Here is a 27,388-nt window from a genome sequence, read left to right as displayed (position 1 = left end):
CAATTATTGCACGCCACCTTTTAAAACGACAGGCCCACTACGAAACAGGAGCGAGCAGGATTGCTGGATTAGACCGCAGGTGCCCCAGTAGCTGTATCATTAATTAAACATGAGAACTCTCTAATGCGTGAATATAAGTAACGGGCCTTACTTTCGCATAATTGTATAGAGGAAACAATCAATGGCGCTATCGGGCGTGTGTCACGCGCGAAGATGACGTCATTGTCATGCCACGCAAGACGCGATGAAAACTAAGTTCGGCCTCATCCGGTTTGTGCAGAAACGTGTTGCTCGCCACCACGTTTCGCAATCAGAGATGCGCTGGCTGCGTTTCAGAGAGCTCACTATGCCACAGTATTTATAATTCAGCGATCTCAAGCAGGCGCCCATGAAGAGCTATAAGGCCTACAAGTGTGAAATCTCTTGCAGAAATGTAACCTTTGTTTGATTAGGTGCGCCCTTGCGTACAACTAGATGGGTCCAGAAATGGCCCATATAGAGCCGGGAACTAAGGGACACGAAACCCATTTGAGTGGGCAGAACGCGGCCGTTTCCACAGGAAGCGCAAGTGTAGGAGATTGAATAAAGTCCAGGAGCGCTAACTATCTATGAGGCCGGTGGGCTGGAGCAGCACTGGGCCCTCTCGCGCGCCACTTTGTTATTCTAGTGTTCAAACACATACTGCAACAAGAAAGGAAAATGCCCTTTACGAATACGGAAACAACATCATTTCAATATTATAGCTCACTCGCTGTAACATAAATTAGGTTCCGCATACATTTCTAATGCTTGAATAAGTGGAATTTTTGTATTTTCAAAGATCATTCCTGCAGCCTATGTGCCCATTCACCATCTATAGCATGCACAAAATGTTTCATGTACCCAATTACGGCTGCATCTCTTTTACATCCAATCAATATTTCGCTCTCTCTGCATTAATGCGGTTCTAAAGCACGTTCATGCACAAAGTGAGGCGCTGGATTTCTTGTCCGATGCATAAACGCGACCCGTTTTCTAGAAAATCGTCCGCGTTCAGGGGGATGCGATTTGCGAGAAAGGCAATTCGCTGTGGCATATATATGCAAAATAATTTCTGTGGCCAAGTCCACGTTAGTTACACCATTATTAGGGGGCTATACATTAACATCAACAAATTTGCTTGTCTTTGTATGCTGCAACTTATGCTGAGTTAAGTATGACAAATCTAAGTGAGCTCAACGAGTTAGCTATTGCATTTACCAAACTTTGGCTATGCCATGGCCGCTAGCTCCTCAAGCGTTTTGTGCATTTCCCTAACATATTTCATGTTGCTTTCTCATAAGAAATTATATTTGCAGTGACAGTCATACAAAGATCAGTGACTTAGCCACGTATCTTGACGATCTCTTGAGGAGCTATCTTTCCTACATCCTTTGAATGAAACGAATGATATTTGCGATTATATTTCGTCATTTTCAAAGAATGTGTCGTTTGGTCAAGTTTATTGCTTTCAATAAAGGAATTCCCCGAGGTGAGACAATACTATCGAAAACTGCAGTATTTCATAGGCACGATTCGCGTCATCAAAAGCGACAAGGGCTTGGATACTGGACGGAACATTTTGCGTCATTACGTTTAGCCATTATGGCATGTGATTATCGTGTCTTATATGTCCACAGATCAACAAAATCTTGGGCCAGCTTGCACCTCCAGGCAATGTCAGTTTAATAGGAGCGCAAAGTACTCGCAGGGTGAGTAGAAAAAACATCCGCAAATTCTGAAATAACAAAACATAACCTTACAGACGGAAGACGAACGGTACATGCAATTAGGGGAGGATGGCATAGTTAAAGTTTCACAATCGCTGACTTCGTTTGTCTCCTATGTGAGACAACAACGGATAATGTGGCCGGCAGATCTTGTGGTATTGTTCACAGGGTGAGCAATCTTTTCACGTATTGTCAAATGTACAGACTATTCTGGAAGCGATATTAGTTTGTGAATGCATTATGGACATGACTCCCGCGTCTTTCCTTTTTTTTTGTCGTTAGGGTACTTCGCCTCTTTACATTATAACATGTTCTAACTTGAACGAACAACGCTGTGACAAGTGTTTCCTGTGCAGACAAAGTGAGCAAGTGTGACGACGAATATATTATGGGAATTCTGGGGCGCTATAACGTAAAGCTATTCCAAACTTTTCTATTCGAATTCTGCAACCAGCCCTAAACTATTGGTGAAAAAAATTCCGGCCAACCCCCCCTTCGCCTGTCTTTCACAAAAACAGCAATAGCTCCCCATTTCATATGACGTGTAACCATTGATTATGCATGAATAACCCATCCCCCCCCCCCCCCCCCCAAAAAAAATGATTACTCCTCTACCGACGCCTTTTCACCATTAGCCCTCTGCTATTGGTGAAAAGTTCTCAGGCTGCGCCCGCTTCGCCTGTCGGTCACCCGACGTCACGAAACCGCGAAAACTCGCCGCGTCAAAGTGACTTGTGCACGTTCAAGATGCATTAGCACGCCGAAAATCGAATTTTTTCTAAATAGCCAGATGCCGCATCGTTGCGAAAGGAATAGAGATGGCTGTCTGCTGACCAATGAGGCATCGATACTCGCACCCAAGTTGGTAGACGAGGAGAGGTGGTCCAATGGCGCCGCTTCGCCAATGCGCCGCGCAATACGCGACGGCTCTCGAGTTGCCGCCGCTTTGCGTCAGATGGCAGCAGGGGTTGTCTGGGCCCATTTTTACGCACCGCCGTACTTGAAAGTACGTGGCCGGCGGGTGTTCGCGTGCATTCCCACTGTATGTGTACGCTTCTGACGTTTGAGAAACAGCTACGCATCGTAGTGCCCTACACCAGACAGATCAATCACACTGAAGTTACCGTCGCTTAAAAGGAACTTTGCGCGCCGATTTATGCATGACTTCAACCGCGTCGTTTATTCCTTGTTTATTTGGTTGTTTAATTTCTTTATTTTCCTGGATACAGATTGGTTCTGAGCACTATGCGGTGACTAATTCATCATTGTCAGAGGAATCACGTTTGAAACGAATATATTTTTCATATGTTCACGATCAATAAGCACACCTGTTTCTTCTTCCTAATTACAACATTATTAAAGAACTCTTTATAAGCATGTACGACTATGCAGAAAGAGATTTTACTAGCTTCGCAAAATACTTTTGTCGTGTTAACCGATATCTGTAAATATGCATATATCAATACGTTTGGGTTTGCATGCATGCTCTGCTCACAAGTGAACGATTATGGCTCATTTAGCGCAGTACCACGTATCAGTGGGAACACCCCAGAATGGAAAGGAAAAAAAAATCAAAATCGTAGGAAAAGACTAGAAATAAACTAAGGAAGCTATCAAAACTGGTTTGAACTACACTCTAATAGAAAATTACACCCTTTGGCTTGTATCTTGGCACACAACAGTACACGTCATCTGTATTGTCTGCATTTCCCTTCTTTATCGCTGTGAGCCCCGTACTTCCCTTTAACGAACGGCATGCGCGTTATCAGTATGACGTAGCATTCCCGACAGGATAATAGCGTGCGTGGCGTTTTCAAGAAAGGAAACGCAAACAAAGCAGATGACGATTATCGTTGTGTGGCAGATGTACACCACAAAGGGTGTACCTTTGTCTAAGAGTGTACACTTTAAAAAAAGTTTACAACCTTTGGGACTCATCTTGTCCCCAAACTATAATCGTGATGTGCCGTGCTTGCGTTTCCTCTCTTGAAAACTTTGCGCTCGCTACTTTCCTGTCGAGAATGCTGTGCCAAGCTGATAATGCTCAAGCCGTTCGTGACTAGGAAGTATACCGGGTTCACGGCCTTAAAGAAAGGAAATGCGGGCAAGACAGATGACGATAATCGTCTGGGAAGAAAATATCACTCAAAGGGTGAAAACATTTTTTAGGCTTTACTGCTTCGCAACAAAAAGGCGTAGGAGATACATATTGTGTCCACGTACTTTCTTAACTCAATTGTGCCGTCGTGATGCATTTATTTAATTGTCTACACTGCAACCTTGAAAACGTATTCAGTTTCTAGCATAGCGTAATTGTATTCACAAATGAAATGCCATTAAAATATTATGCTACTTTTATTTTTATATTTTTTTCTGTTCTTAGGGAGCTGAACAATAATTAAGCAATTGGTGAGTGCACAGTGAAATTTACCTACAGCCAGACGACCATAAATCATGCTTTCATGCTATAAACCTTTTTTTTTTTGGCGCTTGTGCTGCTCATGCAAGGGAAGCCCACACACCAGCTTCGTCCTAGCACCTTTGCGTTCACTTGAATTGGTGACTACTGGCTAGATACGGAACCAGAACCCACGATCGAGCTTTCTGAATGTTTATCATCACAATGTTGAACTTGCTTTCACCGTTGTGCATCCCTCTTTCTATGTCATCATCATCCCTCATCACACCTTTATGTGCCTGTTCCCGCTCTCCCTGTGCAGAGTAGGAGGCTAGAGCGCGTTAGCTCAGGCCGACCTCTCGGCCTTCATTCAAATAAATTATCTCTCTCGTTCATGAGCCAATGACGCGAAAACGAAATTTTTTTTTACGCTGTACATGCGCCGGTAAGAATTTTTACCCTTCCAGGAAAATACATGCGCGTCCCTTGCGATAGGCATTACCGTGTCAGTCTTGTACAGAATACCCGCGCCGATTAGAAATTTTCAAGCTCCACAGCGCTTGACAGACTCTTTTTTAATATAAGGCCAACAGACAGCCTCTGCAAATTATTAAAGTCATAAGCAGTTTTTAAAGCCAGAAAAATTGCGATATTAAGGGACCTTTTACAGCACCGCAAAAGCTTGTGATGCGTGTCTTTGGGCCCATAAGCCCATTGCGCCACCTGGCGATTGCTGCACAAACTCGAGGGTGGCGGCGACGTGCTTGCGGCGCTCGTTTGGCCATCTCTCCTATTCTACCCCGTGCTCGCACGCACCGGTGAGGATGGACTTATTTCCGTATAATAAACACTTCTGCGTGGCGGTAAAACATTATCGATACCCCTTGGGCACGCAAACGACATCGCTCTGCCAACTCTTCCTTACTGAGGATCCGTTTTAGCGTCTTTTTTCACCTTCGGTTGCACGCCACCGCGATTTTTGACGAGCCATCGTGAGCTAAGGGCAAGCGGGCCAGTCGCAGACTCCGGCACCACCCCCTTCGTCCGGTTATCTGTTTCCACTGGGCTGTATTGGCCCCAACGAAGCCCTCTCCGCTTGAGCATCCTCCTCGCCTCTTGTCAGGCAATTAGACAGGAAGAACTGCTGCGTTTAGGCAGCGTTGTTCGTTTTCAAAGCGAAGAAAAGTGACCTCCTATGAACTGGCAGAGCATTTCATTCGGCCGTTCAGAAATGCATGCGTCGGTGGGTACGCGAATTTGACGTCAGTAGATTGCAATAAAGGCAGATTGGAATAGTATTACGTTACAGGGCCCCTGTATATGTCGTTTGCATTCACCTTGATGCAGCTTAAAAGGAAAAAAAAATTCTTCACATTCAGTGCTCTTGTTAGAATAATTCAGCATGGAATCTTTCGTGGATTTGTTATTTCAATGCCGTGTAGCCGCTCATTTTGTCGAGTGCGTTTTCACAGCGCGGTGATTACTTGCCTGTTCGCAAAGAAGACAGAGTCTGGGATTCCTCACCACTCGACTGACATAAGCAAAAACATAGATTGTTGGGGCAGTTGCTACGTTCTCATAGGTCTGGTTTATAGCTCGAAGGGACACCAACGAAGGCTTTCCGTCAACGGAGACGTAGCGCTAGTCCTGTCTGCTTCTAGTCTTCGTGTACGTCCCTTCGCGCTATAAATAAAGAAATATGTGACATAAGCAAACTGGTAGTTTGGTACGGAAGGCGAAACATTGGCAGCTATAGCAAAGTTTAGGGTTGCGCCTGGACTGCTCGACCGAAGTATTAGAGAGGTTTAGTTTAGGGGACGCAAGGCGTTGGTGCCCCTAGCACTTGGATGCGTTTGCGTTTGCGTACGCAAGCAGAAACACGTTATATGTTAGCGGTCCCAAACGCAGGCCGCAGTGAGGTCGGATGCGCTCGCAGCGCCATCAACATCTGACCTTTGATGCGTTATAATTTTTGAAGTATGAAATCATGCATATGAACTAAAGCGCACAAAACTATTCTTATTAAAAGCAGTTAATAGAGAGGTTTATCGTGTCCGGTATTCGGGTAAACGCAGGCGCAAGGGGCATTGGGGCGGAGCCGTAAACGGGAGCGTTCTGCATGGTGCAGCCACCTGGTGGCGCAAAGCTCAAACAGTCAAAAACAGCTAATATTGCTGTAACCAAGTCTATCCTACTTTTCTGCGGGTGTAAATTTTTGGCAGCAATACGATTATGCCACTGCCGAAAATTTACACCAACAGCGAAGTAGAATAGACTTGGTTACAGCGATATTGGCTGTTTTTGTCCGCTTGAGCTTTGCGCCACCAGGTGGATGCACCATGCAGACCGCTCCCGTTTACTGCCCCGCCCCAAGTTTACCCGAATACTGGACACGCTATACCTCTCTAATATATATAAAAACGTCGTCTGTCGACGCTTGGCGAAAGATTTACAAGATTATCTACCCGCTAGCAACTCTCAAGTTCTCGTACACCGTGAGAGTCACGTGGGTAACGTGACCGCTTAGGGGCAGCGATGTTTTCGGCCGCCGCAAGGACGCAAGTAGACGGAGCGGTCTGCGCATACGCAGTATCGTCGCCCCTAGTTCTTGCGTACGCAAGCCGCTTGCGTCCCCTAAACTAAAGCTCTCTATTATCCATACGCAGGTGGGATAAACGCGAGGCGAAAAAATTTCTGGCACCCTTGAACACTTTAAGACACCGTGTAGGAACTGCAGTGGCATCGCAGCGGCCCCACTCCGCCGGCCGTAATGAGCAGCGCGAGTGGGATCACATTACTTTCAGATTCTAAGCAATAAGATGCTGTTTCACTTCATGAATTGTGTCCAAAGAATTAAGATACAAATCATACGAAGTGAATCGCATGTTTCGTGAGGGCTGTTTACACAGTGCAATTGTCGAAAATTCATGGGTGTGTTTCACAGACTGCCATAAAACGTGAGGTGAACAAGCTTGTCATTTGCATACTGCATTACCTACCTTGTACATAGCACTAAATTGAACAAGTAGCATACATAAGTGTCCACATATATGGAACGCTACGAAGACGTGGGCGACCACGAGGGAAATTTTCTTTAAATATACGCGTAAATATTATTACATAAAATGAGGCAGGGTTAATCATGAATGGTAGTCGATACAGCGTACTAGAATCGTGAAGACGAGCTTTCAGGCGCAAAAAATATTAGTGATTACGTGGAGAAGGGGTTATTCAGCACGCCGTCATCACGCTAGGAAGTCGCACTGTGCGCTGTTTAGCTATCAGCGCGACAATTTCTGATCAATAAAACATTAAACGCTCCTCTCCGCTTTGGCAGATACGTCACTCAAGGCCTTTCTTTTTTGGCACCTCATCTGAAAATAATGTCGTCGCTCGTTGTCGTGGCTACATTTCCGTACCTCCGACTGAAATGCCCTATCACGAACCTTTACCTTTGAATAGTCTCTTACCGCTCAGGTTACACATTTCTCTGTTATCTCTGTTTACGCATTTCTGTGTTTCATGCCATAAGGCACATTAGTTGTTGGGATCGGCTGATTACAATACTATATCGGAACTTCCACCTCACCCGAAAGTTAATCTAGCAAGCTGATTATGTTTTCGAATACGGATATGGTGGTTCCAAGAAAACTGGCCACGATGCAAATTTCACAAGCTGAAATTTTTTTACGGCGGGAACTGCCCAGTGCCAGGCGTCCTCCGCAACGCTAGCGTGTATGTCGAATACCACGCGTCGTACGATACAGGCCATCACGAGAAGGCACAAAAGACAATCCTCGCTATCAAATCAGCGGAGGAATCGTAAAGAAAAGCATTACTCATGTGGTCAGTCAATTAGGAGCGACAATCTAGCTTCAGGCGCAGCTTCGTTCGACTTTCCAGCATGCAGCCTAGACTACCCGATTTCAAAAGTAGCTCGGTGGGGGGGGGGGGGGGGGGCAAATTACTTACTTTGCCTCCCCATTTCAGACAGTGGGTGGACAGGTTTCTTCTTACCCCACCCCCCCACCCCGGTAGATACGCCTATACACTCTCAACAAATAATATGGGGCTGGGAATGAAATCCGGAGACGCCAGCTCCATCTCAAAAAAGCGCTAATGAACTAACACTCTGCCGTAAGCACGGCGTTATTGGAGATGTCGATACCTTAGTCGTCGACACAGCTACGAAAGCGTTGGAAGCAGCTGAACTGACTTCTTTCAAGACATGAAAGGCCTCTTAGACGACCTCAATGACAAAGCTTGTTGTCTCGCCAAAATTCAAGACCTCGTGAGCGACAACAAGGAATTAGAATAATCTGATAAAGCCCGCCACACCAACTGCCCAGCTCGTTGCAGTCTTGAATCTCCAGCCACTTTTGGATAAAGACTGACTATGACTAGTTATTCAACCCATAAGCAGGCGTAATTGCCAAGTAGTGCGCCTGATGAGACTATGGTCATGGAAAACAAAACAACCACCTGAAGACCAATTCAACAAAACCTAGGCCGCGAGTGCAGCGTCAGCTCAGATAACGACATGGTGATCGCCAACACGGACCCTCTGGTCACAACCAGAGCAGATTGAAAAGTCGATGTCCCAGAAAACAACACGAAAACAAATATCCTTGCAGCTGTCGAGCCAAGGAATAGACAACGCGCTATATATCTGCACGAAGTAACCTACAACAAGGTCCCCAACAAAATGCATAAGCAAAACCTTATGCACAGTCGAGCACGAATAATTAAGGACCAAAGGTGCCGCTGAATTTCTTTTTTCTTCCCAGCCTAGCCACAAAGGCTGAATCTAGTGTACTTACTACCCATGCGAACCTGCTTGACCAGTGCCATGCTTCTATACAATTACACGTTGCACGGCAGCCCTCGAAGAAGAGTTTTCGCATATGCCGGTAGCCGCTGGACTTTTATACGCGTCTGTACCTCCAGAAGATGCCTCGCAAAAGAATAGACCAACCGACGCGTAGGCCGTTGCCCGTCGAGCAATATCAGCAAATGTGACAAAGCAAGACGAAGATCTCGCTCCACATCCTATTCGGGTTGATATAGTCTGATGGAGACGACGTGAAGAGCAAGCAGTGTGTAAACGCGATCAACGTATAAATTATCCACACTAGGAGCACACCTAAAATCCTCCGAGAGCGTCACGAAGCCTTATTTACACGGCACAGTACTTTAGGTCACCCTCACACTGACTCCAAGTGACACTACACTCATAACATAGCCCACGCTCGGAATGAAAGCCAAGACCCCGCACCTGCCACGATGCCCCAGGATACCTTGCCGAGCCCCCGACGTGGTGCAGAAAGGTGGTCCACTGGTATACGTATCACGAGAGCAGCTACTGCCTCGTCGAGAAACTAACGCCAGCTGATCGCTCGACGAGACCAGTCGAGACATGAACGCCGTCCACCCAACTCTTGCAGTCTTTTGCGAGGCTGAAACTTTCACCATGGAAAGTGCTCGAAAAAAAAAAACCAAAGATGAGCTGCATGGTGGAAACTGGGCAACAATCCCTACACTCTTCCCAGCTCATGATACATAGCTTCTTGTATGCGGGAGGTTCAGATATAAGCCCGCCACCACCAAATGCACAACCAAAAAATATGTGCACACACGATTCATCTGTTGGCAGAGCTACCCAGCCAGCTGGACATCCGCATGGATTCCGCATACCTCTACGTGAGAGGACTGCAGCCAAAGTCGAGCTAACGTGTACAATGGTATCGGCACTGTCATATCATACCGCGTACCGCTACGCCGATGTACCAGCGGGTGCTCTGTTGTCATATATACAGAGAAAGAGAACGATCACACCGACGACCTGCTCCCAATCAAAACGCTCAAAAAAAAAGGAAGCAGTACCATGCAACAACCCCTTTTATAGCTCGTGCATTATCGGGTGATTTCTGGGTTTTGTTTGAGCCTGGTGGAACTCCAGTGGCACCCTCTGCCGCCGCAGCCGACGTGCCAACTTCTACAATCGGAAAGTAATGACGAGGTTGGGGTTGAGTTACGTCAATCGGACCGGCGCCAGCAGGAATGTTTGTCCAGGACAATGAAACTAAGGATGGAGAGAAGTCCAGAAGCATGTAGGAAAAAAGAGAAAATGCCTAGGAGGTATCGTGGGGAGCAGCCAGCATTGGTCAGCTTGATCGTCGATCTCCTTCGTTTCCTCGTCGGTGGATACATGTGCTGAGAAGAGAAGGGGAAGACGAGTGGCAGCATCGCTCGTATGGGAGAGAAGCAGACGTTCTGCGTAAGCAGTCGGACTGAGCAGTCATACGCGAGAGACGCCCAGTCACTTCGATATATAGAGACTGTTTCACTGAACTTCTCCCAAACATTAAAGATATGCAAATGCTACGTAGCTAGAAAGCACAAATGCAATGTTGTTTGTTGTCGCTTGAAGGTAGATCATCTTTTGCACTGCACCTTATCACGTAATTACTTTTTAATAATTTACCAACTTCTAAATTATAACAATCAAATAAAATGTGTCAATGAGAACATCGTAGAGCAACATGACAAACTCTTCCACCGGCAACTCGATCATCCTGATACAAGTACACCCTTTACCCTTCCCCCAACACCGAGTAGCAGGTCGGAACATTGATTCAGCCCGATCTTTCAGCTTTTCTCTTATAATAAATGCACTCTCTGAATTAGTATTAGGCGCCGAGAAACAAAGCCAAAACATAAGACTCGATGGGTGACAGCTCTTTCTGCGCTAAAGCGAGAGGGTACACCACGATAAAGAAGATGGACCATGATGTGATTAGCTGACGAAAATAGGACGATGACTATCACAGCACGTACGAAGTTAACTTGAATTTTTCTCATACATCTGGTGAAGTAAGAACTATAATTTCTCCAAAATATCTTCGGTATCAATAAGACTTTAAACACGGTTCGTGCATCCTGTTACGCACTGTAATGAAATACGAAATATAAATATAAATGAAAACACTACTGACCTACCTTACGCATACTTTCTAGTGACAACCCTAGAAAATATGACGTGGGCAAATTCGTAACATGTATATGTGCCGATATGACGTAACGAAATGGCCGAGATTTCCACTTTGTAAGCCTGCATAAATAGAAGTTTGCTTATACATATCTCGCAAACGTATGAGGGGTACTTAATGCGTGAGTAGATGTCAGCACTGTACCCTCCATAACACTGCAAAAGTTCAAGAATTTATCCGCAGCAATCTACGAAGCGGGCTGTCGAAAAGTACTTGCTTAATTGATGCAAAATTTCTGCAAAAAAGGAACGGAGAAAAGTGACGAAAAGGCTTTACAGTATTGACGCTAAGAATACGGAAAAAGCATGAAGCGACACCACTTGTAAAGTTCACACACAGATTTTCATCTCGTCTGAACGGTCGTATTTGCGTCCATTATTTTGTGCTACATTTGCACTTATTCGCTTTTTTTTCGTGTTTGCGTTTGTATTCCTGTGAATTACTGCAAAAATGCAAAAAATAAACGATTGATTGATTAGTTTATTGATTGATTGATTGAATTGAATTGCGGGCGTGGTGGTTGAAGGGTCGTCAATTGCTTCCACTCGCGAAGCGTGCAAACCATGTCTTACTGATCGCAGACTGCCTTGTTGTAGATAAAAGTGGGCATAACATTCCTGACTTGCTAGCATCTAGATCCTAAGCGTTTCCGGTAAGCTAAGGGGCCCGTTCCGCCATGTCTTTCTTCTCATTAGCTCCTGCATAAGCGCTGTCCGAACCTGTAGAAAAGTCGAAGACACCTAGCCGCTATCAAGGTCGCCTGTTTTAAGCGCGGCTCAGAACCATATTGTTCTGGGGGCTCGTCTCGCCACTTTTAGTATTTGCCCGGAAGCGAAAGTTTTGGTATATACGCAAACGACGGCCAGGAAAGGGCCGCAGAAAGACGGCCAGAGGCAGGGAGACGAGACAATAAGCGGACGGCTGCATCTCCGCGCAAACGCCACTCGGGGCTTCCCGGTAAGCGCTGAAACCTTTCAACTCTTTCTTGCTTTTTTGCACACGTTTCAAGCTGGCCGAAGATATATCGCGCACATAGCTGCGTTCATGGCTGGATAGATACCTGAGATTCCCGAACCATAATGTTAGAATCTTTGAGAAATGACACAATGTTGCCCGCCAAGGGCTGGTCAATCAAGGGATCTTTTAGGTTTAAGGCCCTCAGCGCTGGACTACTCCGCGATAAAGTACCTCAGCGTCAACAGGATTACTTGACTGAGCTTTGTTGGTTGCTCGGTTACCATAGTCAGAAGATCAACTCCTCGAATGACAAAAGCTTTCTTTTGAAATCTGAGGATGGTAAGGTCGAAATTCGCCTCCTCCAGTGCACTACAGCGCCAGGCTTGGAGTGGCGCCTGACAAGGGCAAAATATGCCGAGAGCGAGTGAGGATATAGCAATCTTGGTACAACTAAATTAGGATTACCTGAGGTACCTACATCGGCTTTTGCCAAGTAGCGACGAGCTCCTCCTCTCCTACCACGCTTTCCCTTGCGGCTCGCATCGGCCGCCATGTTGTTCCTAACGCGCTCTCTCTTCCTAACGCGCATTTCGGTCGCCGGCGGCAGTGGCAGCTCTCTATACGAAGTGTCTATCGACTTCAACGGTGCCAGAGAACTAAAAAAATGCAAACATTATACTAATCCACAAAATGGGAGACGCTAAAAAATTGAAAAATTATAGGCCCATTAGCTTACTGCAAGTATTATTTAAAATATTCACCCAGATAATTTCCAATAAAATAAGCGCAACACTAGACTTCAGTCAACCAAGGGAACAGACTGTCTTCAGGAAGGGATACTCTACTTTGCATAAACTCCATTTCATTACTAAGGTAATTGAAAAATCAACAGAGTACAATTAGCCACTCTATGTGGCTTTCATTGATTATCAAAATGCATTTGATTCAGTAGAGATGCAAGCACTCATGCAGTCATTACGCTATCAAGGAGTACAGACCACGGACTTAAATCTCTTGGAAAATATCTGCACAGGTTGGCAAGCTACCTTAATTTTCCACATGTAGCAAGATACCTATAAAAAAGGGGAGTCTCACCAGGAGCCACAATTTCTGCGATGCTATTTACTGCGTACTTGGAAGAAGTATTCAAGCTAACAAACTGGGAAGGCTTGCAAGTAAGGATCAACGGGGAATATCTCAGCAACCTTCGGTTTGCAGGTGACATTATCCTGTTACAACAAATGATTATTGAGGACCTTAACAGAGAGAGCGTAAGAGTGTAGTTGAAGATTAATATGCAGAATACAAAGATAATGATGAATAGCCGGGCAGGAGAACAAGATTTCAGGATCGCCAGTCATTTTCTAGAGTCTATGAAAGAGTACATTTACCTAGGTCAATTACTCACAGTGAACCCTGATCGTGAAAAGGAAATTTACAGAAGGATAAGAATCTGTTGGAGCGCATACGGTAGACATTGACAGCTCCTGAGCGGAAGCTGAAAATTCTCACTGTAGGAAACTAGATATTATAATTGAAAAGGAAGGAGTACAATAAGTGCATGTAACCGGTGCTAACATATGGGGCAAAAAGTTGGACTGACAAGCAAGCTTCAGAACAAGTTAAGGACCGCGCAAAGAGCGATGGAACGAAGAATGCCATGCATGACGTTAAGAGACAGAAAGAAAGCGGTTTGATAAGAGAGCAAACGGTATATCCGATATTCAAATTGACATTAAGAGAAAAAGATAGAGCTTGGCACGTTATAAATGACCCGTGGAACATTATGATGTGTGGCACAGCGCTAAGCAGGGACAAGGGACGCAAGAAAAACGAGGACAAGCGCTTTCTTGTGTCCCTTGTCCCTGCTTCGCGCTGTATCACACATTCTACAATGGAAAACCATCTTGCCCAAACGATCACCCTTCTAAGGAACATTAGGCTTACAGAAAAGGTGCCAAGAGATGGGAAGCACAGTCGAGGATTGCAAAGGTGAGTTAGGCGATGAAATTAGGAAATTTGCGGGCGCTAGTTGGAATCGTTAGCACAAGACAGGTGCAATTGGAGATCGCAGGGAGAGGCCTTCGTCGTGCAGTTGACATAAAATAGGCTGCTGCTGCTGCTGATAATGATGATGCTGATGCTGATTATCAATATGATGATGATGATATAGTTGATTGAAGGAGTGCTTCCAGTGCTCTCCTCTTTTGATGTCTCATGCTTCTGTAAAAAAATGTTGAAAGCTTTCCGACTATAAATGAAAGCGGGCATGATGAAAATTTGCAGATATAATGCCCCGTAACATTTTCATTTGCAAGAATATAGCAATAAATGATGTGCAACTAGAAGACATAGCTAATGAGCATAACTTATGCAGGTGCCTCGGTCAAACGGAAATTATCCATAAAAAAGACCATAACAACTAAACAAAAGAACAGTATATCAGTGGCACTTTATTTATTTATTTGTTTATTTATTTATTTATTATACCTCAAAGGCCCCAGAGATGGGGTATTACATGAGGGATGGGCTTAGTTTAAGAAAACAGTGATTTGACAGTAGCCTTGAAGGGCTGAGCGTCGGAGTGGCGCGTGACGTCGGCAGACAGACCGTTCCAGTCCCTTGCGGTTTTCACAAAAAAATGATCGTAGATGGGAGGTAGTCAGCGCCGGGGGAGGATACACAGCTTTTCTCTGGTTAATGCGGCTGGACTGACGATGAGCTGGTAATATAGCTGAAATCTGGAGTGGTCAATGATAGAATTTGTGAAAAAGGCACAGTCTAGAAATAAGACGTCGTGATTCTAGATTAGTAAGACCGGGACGGGTTTTCAGTTCAGACACGCTTGCATGATAAGAATATTCAGAGTAGAGAAACCGGGCTGCACGGTTTTGAACTGATTCCAGTGCATTGGATAGGTTATGTTAAGGAGGATCTCAGACGGGATATTCATATTCTAACTTAGGGTGGACATATGTAACATGAGCTAATAATTTTACTGATGGGGGAGCAAGCCTTGAGTTCCGGCGGAGAAAACCGAGGGTTCGATTCGCGGCATTGGCTAAGTTAATGACATGATGTGACCAAGTTAGGGTAATTAAAAGGTTATGCCGAGGTATTTATATGAGTCAACGGATGAGATTTCGGAGCCGTATATCTTGTGTTTGAACTTGTGCTTAAACTGGATGGTAAGCGAATATTGACGCGCTGATGCAAAAAACTGCGCTTCCGCGACGGCGGAGAAAGAACTAATCATTCCGTTGCACAGCGCATACCATTTGACGTGATTATCATCCCATCGAAGAGGCCGTTGTAATGGACGCGTAGCAGCCAAAGAGGAGCAAATGATTAGGTCTTACTGAACAATATGCAATCAGACACTGACTATGCTTTCTAATGTGAAAAGTATGTTGTTGTTCACAAGTGCTTCAATGTTAATTTTACTGAGAACATCGAGCTGTAATGCCAGATGAATCATACAGTATTCACCGTTAATGAAATATTGAGGTGCGATGTTACTGCCAGATACTTATGCACAGTAGAATACGTTGGGCTGATGAGGTTTTGTAAATACCTTGAAATGTTTTGTGTTTGGGAATACCTTGCTTCAAAAACCATGATAAGATTGTGCATGTTTTGGAGCCATGTGCGAAGCTCGTTAGGGAGCGTGCGCTGAGTTCAGGAAAATCGTTACGCTGGTATGCCCTTTTAAATATCATCGCAAATACACTTTGTTGCGAATACTCACAGTGAGTGACACACCAGCCTTAGAAGAGCATTCTAAAGCAAGTTTACGCAGCCATGGCCAGAAAGTGGCTTACCTGAGGGTAGGGAAGCAGTCAGTGCTCCCAGCATATAGAGAGTGCGTTTTTTTTTTAGAATTGCCTCACTCTAGTGATAGTAAAAGGAAGAACTTCTCACTGTAAATTATTGCATTCTGTAAAAAAAACTTTTTTTTCGTAAATATTTTTTCATATTCAGAAATCTACTGTTCCTTGTATATTGTATCAGTTGCTATTACATTTTCAGGCGCAACATGACCCGCCCGGGTCCCAAGAAGAAGCCAGTTTCAACAAAAGGTAAGTGTGCCTAATTAGACACCAACTTAACGAATCTTTACGGTAAAGCTGACGTTGAATTATTGGTGCTGCAAAAAATGCACCCCCGATTGCCATACGCCTTCAGCGCAGCTGTGCACGTGTTTTGATTTCGCGATATATTGGCTGGCGCGGACGATCTGTCCGGTGCGGCACATTGAAAACGAAGCCAAGTGTGGCGCGACGGCCTCGCGAATCGGGGGAATGCCAGAGGCAGCGCGTAGGTGTCGCGTGCGCGTGATTCACTGCAGCCGCCGCAGACAGACCATCGCCCATGCAATGCTTTTTTTTTCATATATGACATCAGTACCGTCATCGGTGAACGGACGACGTGCACAAATCTGGCGCCATCTCGTAGCCTTAGTTGCTGCAAAGCCTGTCCTGCACGGCGCCATGCTTTTCTTCCCACGCGTTCTTCATGCCTTCCTCAACCGCTTTCCGCCTCGTGGTTCCTCTGCACGTCTTTCGCTTTTCCCTCGAGCCGTCCATCATCCGCGTTTCGCGTTCGCTCTTCCATGTTTGGTTCTGCTCGTTGGCTTGATTATGCGGACGATGAGGGACGACGGTGACGTTCAATGCAGGAACGAGCGCCTAAGAGCGGCGCTCTAATATGTTTCCCTTTAAGATTAGCAATTTCAGCTGAGCCAATTCTTCATCTCACAAGTCATTTGCAGCACTGGCTAAGGTACAATACGCACACAGGTAATATTCTAGTGCAGGGAACGCAGTTCGAGGCGTAACTGTGGGATCAGTGGCACAATTAGAGAGTTCATTTTCTGATAGTACAAGATACGTTGCATAGATAGGTGAAGTGGTGTTTGCAGTTAGTGGATTACAGTTGCGGTTAGGAGACGACGCGGGACGGATGATCACATATCGATGAGCATTCTGCCTTCCTATTACCTGTGAGTCCCACAGTTTCCATAGTGCTGCGAATGCCTTTTGAAATTGAATATAGGTATATACTGGAAAACGTGTCTCCCATATCAAAATAAATAAAAGTTGAGAATTACTTGAGCATACGCTAAAGAGGATGAAGCCGAAAGCCTTAGCGCTCATGAGTCATGACTGAAGTTATTTGACATACTGATTCGAATGTGTTACTTCGTATTGCTTTCTGCCACCAAAGATCGTGGGTTCGAGTGCCTTAATTTGATCCTAATTAACTGTCCTAAATACAGTTGACTTCTTAACACCAGATGTCGTGGCTTTGACTTTAGTCCCAGCATTTTGGTCACACTAAAGGTCTTGGGTTCAAATTGCATCCATTGTGGTACCATTGAATTTTGGTGCCATAACGCCACAAGGGTAATATTTCTATAACGCGGGACATCGGATTTTTCGACCCATGAGCCACTTAAGTCTTTCACCATAATAATCAGTAAAGCATGTGGCAGTGCCTGTGTATCATCTAGGACTTTGTCCGGGCTAGAACTTATTATAGTAATACAAAGACACCATGAGTGCTCTCATCTTTTATTGTCATCTTGAAGAATAGCCATTTCGAGAAGCATTCATTAGGGTGTACAAGATAATGTCGTTCTTAGATCAGTATATGACTCTTTGCTCATTATGATGTTAAGTGGAAAGACGCAGACGACAAGTTATATACAAGTTATATATTTGCGAGCAGATGCTCCCGACAAACTTGAAGGCTGGAGCCACCGCTAGCTGAAGGATCGTCATCGCCTTCTTAAACACGGCTACCTTCAGTGACTTCAATGGCCTATCCACTAGCAATAAGCCCGGCAGCTAAAGCGCCGTCACGGAGCTGGTACATGCTGTGGTCGGACGCAGTGTGGTAAACCTTAGCGTGCTGACGTGAACGATTTCATTGGTCGCCAAGCTGGAGGGCAGGGTTGAATTGGCATGAATAATCTCGTACGTCATTGGTTGGATCTGGTGCAGCACGCCATAGAGGTGCGTCTAGCAGCAAATGAGCTTTTCCGAAAACCTTGCACGATAGGACAGTGACCACAGGAGCAGGAGCGCACGATCCTATGATTGAACGTCATGGATCCCAACATTGTAGAGGCGTCACTGCATGATATACAGGGCCGGCAATCAAGTGCATGCACTTTAGCGCACGTGCTCGGCCAGGTCGATGGAGCCACGTACGTACCTGCTTCTTGAAGTGGCAGGCATATGGAGAACTGTGTCTACAGATAATATCGCTTTGCGACCGCATAGCAAATCGAATGCACAAAATCAGCCAGTGTCGTAGTGAGACAAATTATACGCAAATGAGACGTGAGGTGGGCAATTTCTCAGTCATGGTGGTCCTTAAGAAGGTGCCTGAACAGCCGATCTCTGACGGTGCGGTTAAGCGGCTCGGTCATATCGTTGTTCAGGCACCATGAAATAGTATAATGTAATGCAAGACAAATCTGCGACCTCAGTGTTGTACCTGGTTGGTTGTACCTTGCCCTGGCGCACCGGGTGACGTAGTTTTTTGCAGCGGTTTCGTATATGTTTCCGGAAGTTGAAATGGGAAGGGACCCAAAAGGTCAAGTGCAACAGAAGAATGGTTCGGCGGAGACATAGATGTGTAGACGACCAGCAGGCAACACCTAAGGCTTTTTGCGAAATTGATATGAGATCGCAGCCATATGTACGAGCCCGAAAGACTATTTCTGTGTATGTGTCTGGGAGGGGAAAAAAGAAGCCCGTCGCGGTGGAAGTTAGGATGATATGAAAATTCGTCCTGAAGGGCAAACCAGACAACATTGCAGGTGGTGGATTAGTGCACGCAACGAAGTCAACGTACTGCTACTCGCCTATGTGAGTGAAGGCAGACACAAAGAAAACGAAGGTGATGGTAATGGTCGGCGACGTCAGCATCGTCGACAGTACAAGGGAGCAAGGAATCGAGATCTTTGTGAAGGTGCTCAGGCTCGTAGATGGCGGAATAGGTAAAATTCGGTGAACGCAGTACCCAACCACCTATTCATCTAGTAGGATCTTTCATAAAGGACAACCAACATAGCGCGTGATAGTCTTGCGACAGAAAAGGACCTGCAGTGTAAGTAGGCATGGAGCTGCGCGCTCCGTTATTGTGAAGAGGCGGCTTGCTTAAATGATAACGAGGTCGTTCCCACACTAGCGTTGTGCTTGGAGAGCAGCAATTCAGTGGCAGCTGACATTAGCCCGAAGTACACTAGGTACATAAAGACAAAACAGGGCTCGTACTCTTGGCGTTGTAAGGAGGCTGATTAGGCGAGAGATAGCAGAGGCCATATCTACCGGGTGTTCCAGGGAATACTTGCGAAAATATTTAATATTGCGTGTGGCATATAGAACAAATCTAGTCTATAACAGGGTCTACTCGAAGAAGCTCAAATTAGTTTCACAAAAATTAAAATTCAAAATCGACAAAATAACAAAATTAGTAATTAATTGCTTGACTAATTACCTTGTGGCACATATTGCAATTTACAGATGGAGACCGAGAGTCCGCAAGGCAGGTCGGCTTGGAATGAATTCTCAGGATGATTATTATTACACACATTTTTTTTCAGCTCACGCTTTCTTTTTAATTTGTGCAATACTCACTGCAATCTTCGGTGTAGAATTTTGTTGGACAAGGTTCAGCGATATCCTACGTGGGAAATACGCCCACGGAGCCACTTCAAGACACATATGTGCCGGAGGACGCGTGCAAATGTTCTACACATATCAACTTAAGTTAACAAATCGAACCATTCATGAAGTTAACAGGCATTGCCCTTTATTGTAAAGATTGCAAGGAAGGAAGGAAAGAAAACAAGAGACGAAAAGCAGAGGGGTTAACCAGATTAGGCTGTCCGGTTGGCTACTTTCCACAGGGGGATGGGGTAAGGTGCTGAAAAGTTGAGAAAATAAGAAAAAAATAAAAGGGAAGCATTCCTTTGCACATTCTATAGTTTTTCAGTCAGTCCTGTTTCCTTGAACAAGTACACTAGCGATTTTAAAGCAGTCTGTGCCGACGTCGGCTGGGACCATGGTTGAGTTCGGCCTTCCGTAAGGAGATGGTTGTCAGTCCTGTCGAGCGTGGTGCGGAGGACTTGTTTTTATGCGCTGAAACAACATTAGCAAGAACGTGCTCTGTCATCAGTTTGCACTCGTAAAGTTCACAATCTGGACTTGTGACCATTCCGATAAGATAAGAGTACGCATTGGTAAAAGCTGTTCCAAGCCGCAGTCGACAGATGAGAGGTACCTAGCGTCGTGGTAAGCCACGTGAAAGACGGAGCATCAGATCAGAATCCAGGGAACAAAGGCACTTGTTTGAAAGTCAGCCGAATTCCATTGGGCCAAGGTAAGCTCGCGAGCAAGCGCATAGAGCTTTCCCTCCGCATCTTTTCTTGATGGTGGGATAGCAACGCATTCGGCAGTGTTATGTGAAGATCGAGAGGCTGTGTCCACTTGCTCGTTTCCAATGTAGGCACAATGACTTGGCAACTATTCAAATACAATGTCACGTCCTGCCTCAACTGCACGATGGTAAGTTTCCCGCGTTTCGGCGCTAAGTCGCTCCTGGGCTCCACGGCGTGCTGTAGATAGCAAAACTCTGGAAGGCGGCCTTGGTCAATCAATTGAATTGCTGGACGCAGAGCTGCAAGTTCGGCAGCCCTCGTTGATGTCAAGTGCGATGTTCTGAATTCTATCACTATAGATTGTGCTTCGACAAACTGTTCTCCTACTGAACTGGAGTGCATGACCGACCCATCGGTGTAAACTTGTAAGCGCCCACTGTGGGCCTCGTGTAGTAGCAATAATGCTGCCTGCTTCGATACTGCTGACGGCATGTGTGCCTTCTTCCTGCCTGGAATGGTAAGGCATGCTGGAGGTGAATTCCGAAACCACAGTCCAGCGAAGGTCAGGCTGCTGGTATGTAATTCGATTATAAGGATGTTCCATGAGTAGTCACGAGACGGCTGAAACTCGTGTGAGGTATAGTTGTTGGCAGGCAAGCAAGCTGGTGAAATTGTACCTTTACCACATGTCGAACGTGCAATCATAGAGCGTTGACTGCAATGTATGTTGTTATAGGATGGTCACGCGCTATGTCGTATGTGGCTGCTGTGGATTCACTCTTAGGGTGGCCGAGGCACGCTGGTAGAACTTGGGCTTGTGTACTCAGGAGTGCGTGAGGGTTCCTTTTACTGGTGCTTTCCAGCAGGCGCTTTGGAAGCCCTTAAATAATGCATGGTACAGCTGCAACATCGATTGCACAGATGAGCCCCGACTGCCGGAGACAAATTTGAATACGTGGGATACTGCACTCAACTACTTCTTCGTATACGAAATATGTGGCGTCCAACACACATCGTGGATGGTGATGACCCCAACAGAACAGCGCTTTGTTTCGTAAACAATTACATGCCCATTTACCCGTATAACATGTCGAGTCGTTGTTTTGCGTGTAAATGCGAAAATGCGACTAATCGGCACTTTTCTGAGGAGGGTTCTAGGACTTTCGTACGAAGCTAAGAAAACCTTGGTGTGACTACCTTCTGCAGCCTCGCTCGTATCTGTGGATGCGTCACGCCGGGCGCCCAGATGCAGATATCATATTCATAGATGGATACCTGGACTGCGCGTGTCAATTATCTAGCAAGGACCAACAATGCTACGTTCAAGAATGTGGGTCTTGACACTCCGCCTGGCAACACCCCTTTTGCTGCTTAGATGGTGGGATGTCATGCCATCCTCTGTAAGCATGAAGAAGGACCGGCCCTCCATATAGGTGTACATCCAGCGCAGCGCACGGCCACGAAGGCCTACATCAGTCAAAGCATCGAGGATTCCTTGCTGTGCTACATTATTGCTCACAGGATGCGGACGTCCGCGTCCTGTCCTTCACCTAAATTGTCAGTGTAACACTAAGCGTAATATAATCATGAACGTCCTCCAAGTAGCCCCCCACATTGCTTTACCAAATATTATATCCACCTTTTGCATCAAGAAACTCGCCGCCGTTAATCATTTCATGCTCTTTTGATGTTGAATGGATGTTACCAAATTAGGGACATTATCGATGCATGATCTACTGCGACGGAAGCTCGCCACGGCTTTCGGATATAACTAATAATGCTTTAAGTACCTTCCAAGGCGCTTCAAAACTATTCTTTCCATTAGTTTCTCAATGCCAAACCGGAAGAGACGTGGGACGGTACGAGGCCAAGTCTGATAGAGATTTAGAACTCTCAATTAGAGGTACTAGGCGGCTGACCTTCCACTAAGAAGGAATCAATCCTCGCTCCTGGATTGCTTGTATATCTTCAAGAGTAAGCTGCGGGCTTCTTGGCCAAGGCTTCCAAGTGCCTTGTATGTGATCTCGTAGGCCCCAGGTGCCAGCGTACCTTCTAGCTCCTCGATAGAGAAGATGAAATTCATGCGGGAATCCTGGGATGCAGAAACATCGCTTCATGTTGATACGAGAGGTGACGGCAAGCCAGCAATTCTCGCACAGAAGTCCCCAGCCACGCCGTCTTTGATGCGGGGAAAGAGACTTCAAAGGGTGGCGCTGTTGCGGATACGATAGTAGGCGACAGTGGCTTCTACATACATGTGACAGAGGTTTACGAGGATCCGAAGACTTGCAGAAGGTTTCCACTTTTGAGAGGTAGTGAGAGAGAAAAGGATGCATAGAAAAGCAGGAAGGTTAACCAGGGGTAGTTGCCGTTGGCTGCCTTGCACGGGGGGAAGTGTTAAGGAGGATAACGAGAGAAATAGAGTGCAATGGGCACATAGAGAGAAAGAGAGACGAGCACTAACAAACCGCTTACGCTACGGCACGGTACGGCGAAGCGTTCTTACAGTCTATAGATTAGCCTCGGAGACTGCAGGAACCTTAATAACGCGAGTAAGGCCTTCAGCGCGCTTGTTGTTTGGGAGCACTGACCTCAAGCTTTGAGTTCTGATAGTGAACGATTGTCCAACTGGTCCAGTACTCCGCACATCACTTGTCTCTTGCAACTATATCTTGCACAGAGATAATATGTGCGAGCATCCCATCGCTGTTTCATATGTCGCACGTGGAGCTGTTGGCCAGTCCAATGAGGAAAGAATATGAGTTCATAAAAGCGACTGCCTAGCCACAGACGGTACAGCAGAGGCTGTTCACGTCAACTTTTGTGATTGAAACGTATCGATGCAGATTTGGATATTCTTTTGGATTCGCCTCATCTCCCTCAGATGGTGAATACATTTGGTGCGCCTGTATATTCTTTCTGCTCTTCAGTGAATCGCTCGAAGCCTTTCTAATTCCCCTTCGTATTCAGTATGGTTTGGAGAAGGCCTAAATGTGAACATATTCTCGTGAAGTGCCTTTTGAATCTGATTCTCAAGGAATGATGGGCGGCCTTCTTGACATTCGTCTTCCATAAACGCCCTGAACTTAGTTCAGTCTGTTCTAAGGAGGTCGGTAGATAGAGGCTTGGCCACTACCTTGATGTTCAAATAGACAGGAATGCGATCACCTCTATGGGTTCTTATTTCTGAGAACCACTTTAGACTGCTTCAAGGACACCTAGAGACCAAACTAAAGTCCAGATAGCTGCTGTAGGTGAATCCCCGTAAACATGTTTGGCTGCCCTCATTGAGACAACAAAGGTCTTGGTCCGAGGCAAATGGTACTAGTTTTTTTCCATTGAGTCCATTTTCAAACTCTCCCAGAGCCGGTGGTGTGTGTTAACATGCCCACTTAGAATACAAGGGACAGGTGTTGCGGATAACAAAGCACCCAGTCGCTGCGTGTCGAAACGACTTGTTGGAGAAATAGATGCAGCGACAAGAGTGAATGTAAGTTTCTTTTTGCGGTTAAACACTTGTATTGGTCGTCGTAGTGAGTTAAAACTCGTACCACGTAAGTGTGTTCACCCCGAACATAAATCACGCGTTGGTGAGGACACTACACGTTGTGAATGAGAAAGCTTCACATCCCGACAGCCGGATTGTGGTTTGAAGGTGTGGTTCGTAGACGACGACGACGATGAGAATATTGTTCTTGAAAACGAGATGTCGAAAGCCCGAAACTCTTGATCTGAGGCATCGAGCATTATGATTCCTTGACATCTTTACGGAAACACCGTGGCAAATGAGCCATGATGCTATGCATGACTTGCCAGTACTGGATTCGTCACGTCCAGTACCTGCAGTGTGCTGCATGCAAACATGGGGAGCTCAAGTTGGTCAGTAATGTACGCATAACATTCATGAGTGACGCCAGCATGGCGAGCACTTGCAAGTCCTGGCCTTCTGTGCAGACTGCTACACGGCCGGCTGCAGGGCCTGTTGCAATGCTATTCGTACTTGGTAGACAAGTGGCGTCTCGCAGTTCTGCAAGTTAGCGTGGCTTCAGTATAGCTGGCCATGCTTTGCTTGAAACAGCGATGGTGGGTGTCCTTCTCTCTTCTGTGCTGGTAATGCATGACGTCAGCGGTTGACGACCGGTCTTAGCCGGATTAGGCACTTTCTCAGAACTATTACTGTGCTTTCTTGACTTGCAGTGCCGGGAACGTCGGCGTGTCACTTTAGATGTGTCTTCTTTATGTGTCGAATGGTCTCCAACCACGTGCGTCAAGATCCTCCGTACATTTTTCTGGAACAGGCGATCTCTCGAAGTCGCATCGTATGCACACTTGTAGTTGGAGCACATGTAGTTCGCTACACGACAAGTGTAACATCTATGTGACTTGAAACACCGTGAGCAAATGCCTAGGTTCTTATACAGAACACTCACATGTCCAATTCTCTGACAATTCCGACCCTGTAGGGGCTTGGGCACGAAAGCTCGCACAGTATGATGAAAATGGCCGACCTTCACGTGCGATAGTAGACATCCACCTTTGAAGTAGACCTTCACATAGCTTGATTTGCCAATACGACGAGCTCGTATTATGGTAATGCTGGGTGTCGTTTGTTTCATAAAAATAGATCAATGTCACGATTGGGGCATCGATACATGTACAGCAAATTTCGTGTATATTTACAAGTGTTACGCTCACTACAAAAAAAAAAATGTAATACTACCGCCCAATGACGAAATCCGTAGATTTGTTAATAGTTTCGGAAAAAGATATCATGGCAATCGTTATGCACCATGAGACAATCCCAACTAAATGATTCATGCTGGTGCCAACTGTACCACGAGAACAACAGAATACCACAATACAGCATGCCTCAAGCAGTTTTTCTTGCGTCTCCGGCAGGAGTACGCGCTTCAGCGTTGATGTATACACGATGATATAATGGGAAAGAACAGATTCAGTTGACATATTAGAACCTATATAAAATAAATTAGGTGCTGTGTACACGAAATGGCCAGCGACTGGCGCAGCGCAAATGTTAGCAATATTATATCTCATGAGGCTGTTGAGCATAATGGTCAATTTTACTAGACCTGTTTTTAACGGTGTGTCTTATCCTACAATACAAGCACACCTTTTATCTATTGACTCAACAGACCCAATAGAGGTGTGCTTGCTGCCAATAATTTACCGGTCTAAATTTCCTGCAATACATATACGGTCTAAACTCACACCCTGCGAAGACGGACACAACCAGCAAAACAGGGTCAAGTTGTCAATGAAAGCTTCGTTTAAAAAAGGTACAGATAAGTGTCCGTCTGAGAAAATAATCTGTAGATTCCACGCGCGTTCACAAACTTCTTAGGCGAAGGTTTTGTTGGTGCTTGTGAACTTTGTCCTTCATCGGTACTCCGGTGACGGGTCTGTCGGTCCAAGTTGACTAACAGTAGCATGGCCTTGTGATCGGAGTAGCATGTCATTATTCGTGCACTGTGCGTAGCATGTTATCGAAGACCAAATTGATTATGGTGCCTCGCGAAGTGGTGATTGTATCTACTGGAGAGGCGAACTTGGATTTAAGACCGGTTGCATCCCGCCGATGAACGTTGGCATCGGCAGCCCCTCGCTCTGCCTTTCGGGTCGTCGGGCACTTGGGCTGTGAAGGTTGTTTCGCTGGAGCAGCTCGCTTTGCACGTTTCGCTGCGCTGCGATGGCCTCGTAGTTTGTCGGCAATAAACTGGCGAACTCCGGCCATGTTTTGCTGCCCCGCGTGATGATGCAGACGGGAGTGACTAAACTTCGGAAGGTGAAAACTCCAACGCGCCGACAGTGACACCATTCCTATCATGCGCCATTTGAAGAACCGCCCCCCAGGCAGAACCCAGACACGTCGCCAGCGTCGAAGACATTCATCGTTGCTGCCAGTTGCAACGGTGACACAGTAGTTAGCGCACTCAGCTACGCAGCGGTAGCAGTGGTGGTAGGGCTGTGGATCGAATCTTCACCGTGGTCACTTCTTTTTAGATAGATGAAAATGACGTAATTTGTATTCTAACTTTCTCCCACGGCTTTCTGATGACCGCGGGGTCGCACAGTAAGCCTAGTAATGTTAACGCATCAAAAACGCCGAGAAGAGTGTCATAGCAGGCTAGCTTGAGTTGACGTTGCGTGCTAATTAGTGCTAAATGCTAATTAGTGCTAATTAGTGCTAAAGACGTAATAATTTAGACATAAACTTGGAATTTATTATATGAGCAATTGTTTTACTTATCAAAAGCTTTCGTCAAAGGAAAGGTCTTGAGAACTTAGATGAATTCATAGGTGGGATCCTTATGCACCTCGAGTACAACGTCTCCACAACCTAACACTTGCTGTGTTTTTATATTGACAGGAATGACTTGGAGGAATGCAACCTGCGGTAAGACGAAGGTGGCGATTGTGTCGGACTCTGGTGACATGTACAGATCTTCCTTGAGCACTGCTCATGAAATATCACATGCGTAAGTGCCTGAAAAATGGTAGACCAAAATGTGAAACAGCCTCAGCCTTTACCACATACATGATATATGATAGGCTGCCATTGTTACAAAATGTTTCCCCGCACTCACCATTGTACAAGGGTAATTGCGGCAACTGGGCCGCTGTGCCGCTCTGCTTGAACTATCGGGCAGCTTCACAGTAAAGTGCCTTCAAGATTATGACGGTTAGAAGCCTAGCGTAGGAATCGCTACGCCAGAATGCTTCGACAAACCAAATAAAATTAGAAAAATGTCGCCGTTAGCTTGGTTGTAGCGTATGTAGCAGAATTACGAATATGACGTTTAACACGCTCACATTACTGCAACTT

General features: G+C 45.7%; 1 protein-coding gene across 1 annotated transcript in view; it reads left to right on the top strand.

Annotated features, from left to right (window-relative positions):
* Nucleotides 1-1,664: 1,664 nt before the first annotated feature.
* The window catches only part of LOC129388013 (venom metalloproteinase antarease-like TpachMP_B), a 53,884-nt gene continuing 28,160 nt past the window's right edge, over nucleotides 1,665-27,388 (top strand). The window contains exons 1-4 of the mRNA XM_072285127.1: nucleotides 1,665-1,730; nucleotides 1,784-1,917; nucleotides 16,182-16,231; nucleotides 26,933-27,041. Coding sequence (XP_072141228.1) covers nucleotides 1,802-1,917; nucleotides 16,182-16,231; nucleotides 26,933-27,041 — 275 coding nt within the window. The 5' untranslated portion in view covers nucleotides 1,665-1,730; nucleotides 1,784-1,801. The remainder of the gene's footprint in view (nucleotides 1,731-1,783; nucleotides 1,918-16,181; nucleotides 16,232-26,932; nucleotides 27,042-27,388) is intronic.

Source organism: Dermacentor andersoni, chromosome 10 (genome assembly GCF_023375885.2).
Source record: "Dermacentor andersoni chromosome 10, qqDerAnde1_hic_scaffold, whole genome shotgun sequence".
Lineage (NCBI taxonomy): Eukaryota > Metazoa > Arthropoda > Arachnida > Ixodida > Ixodidae > Dermacentor > Dermacentor andersoni.
This window is presented reverse-complemented; position numbering and strand designations above follow the sequence as displayed.